The following is a 9530-nucleotide window of genomic DNA, read 5'->3' as shown; positions in this document are numbered from 1 at the left end:
TCTAGGTACAGTCGTACTTTAGAGGAAATCCAGCAATCTACCATCTGAACAGCCCCTGCTGCTGAAGGTTCTCCCAAAAAGTCTCAAAAAAGAAAAGCTAACACCACAACTTCTTTACAACAACCACAACACAAGAGTCGAAGGACTCCCACCAGAACTTTCAGAAGGGTAACTATTTCTACATATACCCATACACTTTAAACTGAAATACTCCTTAATCACATTTACTTAACAACTCTTGACTTCGATCTTTTCATCAGTTACGGTTGCAACCATCGAGTGAGAGCTCTGATGGAAGTGAGCAATCCATCCGAAATATCATTGCTGCTTCTTCTCAATCAGAGGATACAGCTGATTCAGATTTGAATCTTCAATTGATTCGAAGGCCAAGATCCATTCTGGTAACTTTATATCATTTCCATTTGTATATATTTCGATTAAGTCAAAATAAATCTTAACTTATAACTGTGTACCTTGTGTATCAGCCCACTACTGTTGCTCAATCAATCACCTCACCTCCTGCATCCAATCAACCGCTTCAACAACAACAACATGACCAAGGAGATACTACATCTCATGATTCAATCCAAGTCACAAGGTCCGTTGAGCCCCTACAAGTTGCTTTCCCTTTTCCAACTGGAACACAAATAGTCAACTTGACAAAGGAGCCTACTCAGCACTCTCCAATGCAAACTCTGATCCTTGGACATACTTCTCCAACCAGTCAAGATGCACTCTCTGCTGAAGGCCAAATAGCCCCTGACTCTGATTCTCTCTCTCTCTCTCGAGTTGTCGAAACTACCAATTTCGATTCTCCTCGATCCAGAGTCTTAGAGACCTTTCCTTCTCCTTCAAGAGCATCCAGTATTCCTCAATAAGCTGAATTCCAAACTCCCCTTGACCAAGGATCTGGAGGTTTGGGTATATCTTCTAAGCCTACAAGCGCTACTTTGGCTAGCCTGATCTCTATTTCAAATCAAGCCATTCAAGAGGACGAAGTGCCTATTCCTGCTCCGATACTCCTTAGTTCTCCTGCACCAGTTCCTCCATTCAAATTGTCTACTGATGTTTGAGAGCAACTTCAATCACTTCTCAAACTCTTAGACTATCCACCTGTTGCATGGATCAATGATACAATTCTCAATTAGCTTTTATATGATCTTTTGGGTTCTACCTTTGAACTTCCAACCTCAACTCCTCATTCTGCCATTGTTCATCAATTCAAACAAATTGCCAACAACAGCATAGCTGCATAGATCAAGCTTCAAGAAATCGAACAGGAAGAAGCTAAGATTAAAACTGAAGCAGAAGGCTATACTGCAGCCCTTCAGCCTATCAAATCTTCCCGCAAAGAAATTGATCTGAGAATTTCTCAAGCTATCTCTGTTCAAGCTCATTATGATGGAGAAGAGATAAAACTTAAAGCGGAATTAGCCCAGATAAATGAAAAACTTGCAAAAATTCGCAAGAGAAGAGCTGATATAGCCACACCCTTGACAACTGCCCAACAAGAACAACAACTCATCCAAGAGATTGTTTCTATTGAGACCAAACAAGAAGAATATGGGAAATAACTCGACAAGGTCCAATACGAAAAATACAGACATGTTGAGGCACTTTCAGCTCTGGACAACAAGAGGCCAAAGCTACGCTCAGACCTGGCACGACTCCTGGCACCTTGAATTTCTTTACTTTAGGCTTTAATTTTTGTAATGGTTTTCATATTTTCTGGACTTATGCATGTTTGACTTTAATTTAGCCAATAATAATATCGCTTCAAGTACTTTTCATTAACCGAGTTAATTATTTTTCCTGACTCGATATCCTTGATTTGATATGCATTTCCAGAATATGACCCTATCACTTGAAAAGGGCCTTCCAAAGTATGGGACCATTTGCCAAGAAATTTTGATTTCTTTTCTATCGGCAAAATAACTTTTAAAACCAACTCGCCTATACTAAAATATTTCTCTCTTATTCGACGATTATAACTTCGAGCAACACTTTCTTTTTGTCGAATCAGATTTTCAAGTGCCAATATTCGCTCTGAGTCTAATTCATTCAACTCATCAAATATTGTATTCTAATAGTCATCAACTGACAAGTCATTTTTCTTTGATACTCTCAAAGTATTCAAATTAATTTCTAATGGTAGCACCGCATCATGGCCATAAATCAATTTATAAGGTGAAGTACCTGTCGACCCCCTTGGTGAATTTCGATAAGCCCATAACACCTGGCTTAAAGTTTCATGCCATGTTCGAGGTCTATTCCCATCCAAGCATCTCGTGAGGAGTTCGATCTGAGGATCTCCCATGCTATTTCTGTTCAAGCTTTTCATGATCAAGAAGAAGCAAGACTCGAAGCAGAATTAACTCAAATTCAGGAACAACTTGCCACCATATGCCAAAATCGAGCCACCATAGCCAAACATCTGGCTGCAGCCCAACAAGAACAACATCTCCTTATTCAGGAACTTGTCTCAATCTACACAAAGCGGGGAGAATATGAAAAACAACTTGAGAAAATTCAAACTGACAAGTTCAAACAGATTGAAGTGCTTTCAATTCTGGAAAACAAAAGGGGAAAGCTGCGCTCCGATTTGGCAAAACTAATTGCACCTTGAACTCCTTTTTTATTTCTAATTTTATTTTTTGTAATAACTTCCATCTTTTCTAAACTCTAATATATATGGTGAACTTCTATATTTGCCAACAATAGAAAAGTTTCAAGTATTTCCCATTAATCGAGTTAATCACTTTTCCTAACCCAATATCTTTAACCTGATAGCCATTTCCAGAATATATCCCTGTTACTTGAAACGGGCCTTCCCAACTATGGGACCATTTACCCAGAAATCTTAATTTCTTTTCCATTGGTCAAATGACTTTTAAAACTTACTCGCCTATCCTGAAAGACTTTTCTTTAACTTGACGATTATAACTTCGAGCAACGCTTTCTTTTTGTCGAATTACATTATCAAGTGTCAGGATTCGTTCTGAATTCATTTAACTCATCGAACATTGCATTCCAATAATCATCAACTGGCAAATCATTCTATCTTGATACTCTTAAAGTATTCAAATTAATTTCCAATGATAATACTGCATCATGGCCATATACCAATTTATAATGTGATGTCCCTGTCGAATCTCTTGGTGAATTTTGATAAGCCCATAATACTTGACTTAAAGTTTCATGCCATGTTCGAGGCTTATTCTCGATATGCTTTTTAATCAAGCTTATCAATATCTTATTTGCTGCCTCAACTTGCCATTAGCCTGTGCATAATAAGGAGTTGAAGTAACCATATTAATGCTTCTTGAAGCCACAAAATTTTTAATTCGCTGGCCAGTAAATATAGTTCCTTGGTCAGTACTTAACGTCTGAGGAATTCCAAATCGATGGATAATATGTTCCTCGACAAAGTCTATTATTTCACTTTGACCAACTTCTACCAGCAGAACTGCTTCAACCCATTTTGTAAAATAATCAATAGCTACTAAAATAAACTTGTGTTATTTTGATGAAGGAGGGTGGATCAATCCAATCAAATCCAGAGCCCAACCTCTAAAGGGCCATGGCTTTATTATCGAATGCAATTCAGCCGTTGGAATTTGTTGTATCGAACCATGTTTCTAACATTCCTGACATGCCTTCGCATAATTAATACAATCCTTTATCATGGATGGTCAATATACATGATTTCGATATAATATCCATCTCATCTTCTTCCCTACGTGATGGGCACCACATATTCCATTATGAGCGGTTGCAAGACAATTTTCTATATTAGATTTGGCTGTGGCTTCTTCATTTTCAGTTTTTTAGATTTTTTTCTCCTTCTTATCTCTGTCATCTTCTTCCGAAGATTGAGGCCGTTTCTTCCCACGGGTCTTATAATGGAAACTAAATCCCAGCACATCATCATCCGAACCCGTTGAATAGAGAACAGAAAAGGGAATGTAATTGCATTTAGCTACCTAGGACCACACACACCCTTTATATAGAGACCTTATATGAAGCTAACTAAGCTCAACAAGTAGTTATAACAGCTGATAGAAATAGACTAAGCTAACTACTTTCTATAACTGTTTGATCTTTCTCCATAATAGAATTGTAGCTATTTTGAATTCAGATTACAACAGAATTTGATATATCACACTTGGAGAGAGCTCTATTGTACCTTGGAAGACCACCTCACCCTTCGAGTCACTTTTAGATTCGCCAAAATTCTCCTTGAAGCTGTCGGAGGAATCACCTTCCATCTTAAACAAAAAAACAGAGATTCGGAATTTTCTTCTCAACTCAAAAATAGGGCAAACAAGAACACAATAGTAGATGGACACAAATAGATGGCCACGATGCTTGCTCATAATAAATAAAATTTTCAAACACAATAGACAAGTGAACGGTGAGAATGGAACATGACTCGATCATTGTGCAATTAAAAGAAACCAGATCAAGCATGAACAATGTGAATAAGATCACCAAAACACACAGAATCTCACTTGACGAAGCACTTGAGCAAAATGCAAAACAATGTATTATTCATAGATTCTCTTCCCACAAAGCACACACCATAACAAATTAATATTCTATTTATAGACGTGTGGCACATGGCATTCGGCATTGGCAACTGCCAATGGAAAACTTTTTACGTTCGGTGATGGAACATTTGGTGTCTTAGGTCATGGAGATAGAGAGAGTGTGTTATATCCAAAGGAAGTGCAGTTATTAAGTAGATTTAGGACTCTTAAAGTTGCATGTGGAGTATGGCACACTGCAGCTATTATAGAGGTAACACTTCAGTCTAGTTCAAATGTTTCATCAAGGAAGCTCTTCACTTGGGGTGATGGTGATCAGTATCGTTTGGGGCATGGAAACAAGGAAACATACCTTCAACCGACTTGTGTCTCATATCTTATAGAAGCATGTGGAAACACTATGACTGTTGCCCCCACTACATCTGGTCATATTTTCACTATGGGAGGCACTGAACATGGTCAACTAAGAAATTCTTTGTCCGATGGAAAAGTACCAATGCTAGTACAAGATAAGTTGGTAGGTGAGTATGTTGAGGAAATATCATGTGGATCTCATCATGTGGCTGTATTGACATTAAGAAGTGAACTATATACATGGGGGAAAGATGCCAATGGAAGATTGGGACATGGAGACACAGAAGATAGGAAGGGTCCAATAATAGTGGAAGTCTTGAAAGAAAGGCATGTAAAAAACATTTCGTGTGGGTCGAAGTTTACAGCTTGCATATGCATCCATAAATGGGTCTCGGGAGTTGAGCAATCTAGTTGTACCGCATGTAGGCAACCATTTAGATTTACTAGAAAAAGGCACAATTGTTATAATTGTGGGTTAGTGCATTGCCATGGTTGCAGTTCAAAAAAGGCATTGAGGGCAGCATTGGCTCCAACACCCGGAAAACCTCATCGTGTGTGTGATTCTTGTTATACTAAGATTAAAAATGTTGAGTCGAATTCTGGTGCCATTTTTAATAGGAGAGCTACTACTCCACCTCGTACTTCTATAGATGGAAGGGAAAGATTTACCCTGGGAGAAATAAGATCTTCAAGAACTCTCTTCCCTCTCTCAAGGATTCACAAGACTACTACAGAGCAAGTTGTTCAGGTTCCATCACTAGTGCAATTGAAAGATGTTGCATTCCCAAGTTCAACAGGTTCAATAATGCAAAATCTTTTGAAGCCTACCATCGCTGCCATACCTCCAACTCCAAGTCCACCACCAACTCCATCACTCATTTCAAGGCCCGCATCCCCGTATGCAAGAAGGCCAAGCCCTACGCGTTCCGGCGCTGGTGGATTCTCTAGAAGTCTTCTTGATAGTTTGAGGAAAACAAATGAGCTTAAGAATCAAGAAGTATCAAAATTACAGAAACAAGTAAGTTTCCTGTTGATTCACTTTCCATATTCTCTGAAAAACCTCAAGGATCACCAATATTAAGTTAATGAATATTATTTTTATGTAGATTCAAAGTTTGAAACAGAAAAGTAACATGAAAGATGTGGAAAATCAAAAGCTTCGCCAACATATTAAAGAAGCTACAACATTGGCAGCAGATGAGTCTTCTAAGCATAAAGCAATGCTAGAAATTTTTGAGTGCACTATCATTCAGGTATCTTCATTCTATTTACCAAGGATATAGTTGAAATCGTTGACTTATATATGTAAATGTCTCGATTGCTCAACTTTCAATTCCACACTTTTTACTACAAACTACTTTAGTATTTGAGCATCATGTTTCTTTATAAAAAATTCTTAGTCGCCCAAATTACTGGCGTAAAATACTTCAAGAAGAATATATGAGAAATAGAACAAATCCCTTGATCAGAATTTCAAGTACATCATCCTGATTAAGTAGACTTGCCTTTTGTTCAATCTAGTTGAAGCAAATGGCTGAGAAGTTGCCACCAGAGATTTCAGAAACTGAAAATTTGAGAATTGCACTTACTCAAGCTGAAGATTTTCTGAAAGAAAACTCGACATCTGAAACATTTTCTGTGCCATCAATATCAGAGTCTACTCGACAAAATGCACCTGATCCTGCCACAGATATTGGGGATTCAAAAATGCAAGAGCACAATACAGAAGAATATCATGAAGCGGCGGCTTCGGACCCATCTCATGATGAGGAGAATGTCCTTCAAGAAAGAAATGGATCATCTGTATCCGATAATAGAACAGCAGTGCAACCACAAAGCTCCGAGGAAACATCAAGGTTGGCAAGAGATGGAGAAACACAAGTTATTGAACAATTTGAGCCTGGTATTTACGTGACACTAATAGTAAGGCCTAATGGTGTCAAAATTTTCAGGAGAGTTAGATTTAGGTATACTACAGTTACTTGTTTATCTGATAAATTCTACATTTTCAATTTCTGTATCAGTGTGATTTGTATTGAACATATGAGTCACTATAGTAGTTAGCTTCACAAAATTATATTAGTATTCTTCTTCTATCTCAGGTGAAGGTGTGTATACCCATTTTTGAAATATGTACACGAATGTGTGATCAAAATAGCTGCTACATTATTTAAACCATTTCTCTAGTTTTGATCTGCATGCACAACACATTTTTTAAAAAAGAAGTTGCAGAAATTTGTATCGACGCATTTCTTAATTTTGCTATTACTAAATAATATATGTTGTTTGAATTATTGTATGACATTAGCATGTGTGCAACATGATTTTTTGATAAATCACTTGGAAAGCTTTTCATGGCACCCAAATTACACAAGCTTTTTATTGGATCACAATGTTAAACTCTTTTGTATACTTCCAGTGCAAAATAATTAAATTCTTCCTACACTTCTCAAATATTTTATATGATTTTTTTATTTATTTATGCAGCAAGCGAAGGTTTCATGAGCAACAAGCAGAAGAATGGTGGAACATAAATAAAGAGAGGGTGCTTCAGAGATATGGTCAACAAGCTAGAAGTGATGCTAATGCATCATTTAGCACCCCGACACCACCTGCTGAAGAAAATATTGAGGTAGCACCTACCTAACACTTGAATCTTACTTAGATTTGCATAGACATCATCTTAGTTTTGATGAAAGTACAAGGTACAGAATGAAGCATCATTAATCTACTAAGTGTAGCAAAAAGTTGTATCTAGTTACATCAATTCCTAAATTTAGTCGTCACTACCCGCGGGTAGTAAATTACAGTACCCGAACCCGCCCCTGCGGGTACCCGCCCCATCCCTACCCACCCCTATAAAAATTAAATATTTTAATTTTTACATATTCTTATATAAATTAAGGCAAAAACTTAAAATTCATAGATAAATTAAAATACAAACATAAAATTCGTACGTCATTAGCTCAAATAACTAGAAATTAAAAAAAAAAGTGTTAAATCACTACAAATTTAGATTCACCATAATAAAGAAATTACAATATTAGATATAAAGGAATCTTCAACCCTTATTCTTGATCACTTTCAACATCTTTATCATCATTAAAAGTTTACAAATCAAGATTTAAACCTGAAAATAAAAAGAGATAAAAATTAACAAATTAATTAGTACTATGTAAAAAATTAACATAAATAAAAATTAACACTGTTACTTTGTGTGTCTTCTCTAGTAATACTAGTCATGAAGTAATTTAAAAACACCTATATCAATAAAATTAAAATTACTGAGAGTATAAAATTAACATAAATTAGAATAAAATCAAAATTCACAATTGCATAAAAATGATAATTCAAAGCATATAATAAGCTAACACACCAATAAATACATCTACTGATTTTTTAATATTCCTTTATTCTTAATATAATAAGCTGACGCTCCGAAGAAAGTCATGAGAAAAAGAAAGTAGTAACAATATTATTATATGGAAGATTTCAAAGAGCCAGTGAGTTGAGAAAAATTTTCTGAGTTTATAAATTATTGGTGTCTTAGAATTTTTAGAAAATAATTTAAAAATAGAAGAAAAAATAGTGTTATGCACACATATTATAAGAAAGTTATCACGTATTCCTGTGTACCATTGCGGAACTTCATGTTTCTGTGTACTATTAAGTTTCTAGCAATATTTTTGTCTTCTAGTAAACTTTGAAATTACTATATTAACCCTTAAAATAGATATGAAATTATACAATTGGCCAACAGAATAGTTCACATAGGAATAACAAGATAGTTCGAATGTTTGTGGCTTAATCATTGGCCTAATTTTAACTGAGTCAAAGTGTATAAGAATAGGATAGAACGGCTCAACATTCCTCATTTGCAATATAAAGTATTTGAAAATATTTTAGTTTTTACATAATTTTAAAAACAATTATTTTTCAAACTATATTCTCTTATTACGTTGTTTTAGTTCTTTTGTATTTTAAAATTTGTTAATTTTTTTATATATTTTTTATTAGTATATCCATATATATGAGAAATTTTAGGGGGTCAATAATTTTTGGACAAGTTACCAAAATAAAATATTTGGGCTCCAAAATTATCGAAATATAACTTTTGCAGTTTGAATACGAAAATGCAACTTTCTACAAAATTATGTAAACTGCTAATGTCCCACGATTTCAAAATACACATAAACCGCTGATGGGATCCCGCGGTTTCTGTGTGAATGGCAAATAGGCATAAATCATAGAAGGGATCTAGCGGTTTATGGTTACACAAACAAAATCGCAAATAAAATCGCATCAATTTTACCCAAGAGAATCAAAATTACATATAGAAACATAAATAACAACGACATTACAGTAAAACTAAATCAACAACATAACATTACTAAATCAACAACATAACAGTAAATATTCAGACCAACAACTTAACACACCAATACAAGACAGCAAAACAAATAAAGATAGAACAATAAAACTTAAATACAAAGATCTGATTGACACCTATGCATCGGCTTCGAGTGCAGCACATCGTTGGGGGCAACCCCTGCAAGTGTGTCCAGTCTGCCTACATAGCCCACAGCGCTTCGGCCTAGCAGTATCGGCCTCATCCATGGTGTTACAGAT

The 9530-nt window shown here is 35.7% G+C and overlaps 1 protein-coding gene across 1 annotated transcript; it reads left to right on the top strand.

The window, feature by feature from the left end:
* On the top strand, positions 2252-7661 carry LOC107640212 (E3 ubiquitin-protein ligase HERC2-like). Its single transcript, XM_016343758.2, has 5 exons — positions 2252-2605; positions 4609-5919; positions 6008-6154; positions 6423-6868; positions 7389-7661. Exons 1-5 carry the CDS (start codon positions 2252-2254, stop codon positions 7546-7548), a joined length of 2418 nt encoding a protein of 805 aa, XP_016199244.1. The 3' UTR covers positions 7549-7661.

The sequence above is a fragment of the Arachis ipaensis genome, chromosome B05 (genome assembly GCF_000816755.2).
Source record: "Arachis ipaensis cultivar K30076 chromosome B05, Araip1.1, whole genome shotgun sequence".
In the NCBI taxonomy this organism is placed as follows: domain Eukaryota; kingdom Viridiplantae; phylum Streptophyta; class Magnoliopsida; order Fabales; family Fabaceae; genus Arachis; species Arachis ipaensis.
The sequence above is the reverse complement of the archived record's forward strand: the minus strand, read 5'-3'. Positions and strand labels throughout refer to the sequence as shown.

Excerpts from the sequence above, each read along its gene's own strand:
- LOC107640212 (XM_016343758.2), top strand. The coding sequence starts at position 2,252 with ATGCCATGTTCGAGGTCTATTCCCATCCAAGCATCTCGTGAGGAGTTC. Across the intron at positions 2,606-4,608 it reads GAAAGCTGCGCTCCGATTTG|ACGTGTGGCACATGGCATTC; the intron begins GCAAAACTAATT and ends TTCTATTTATAG. Across the intron at positions 5,920-6,007 it reads TATCAAAATTACAGAAACAA|ATTCAAAGTTTGAAACAGAA; the intron begins GTAAGTTTCCTG and ends ATTTTTATGTAG.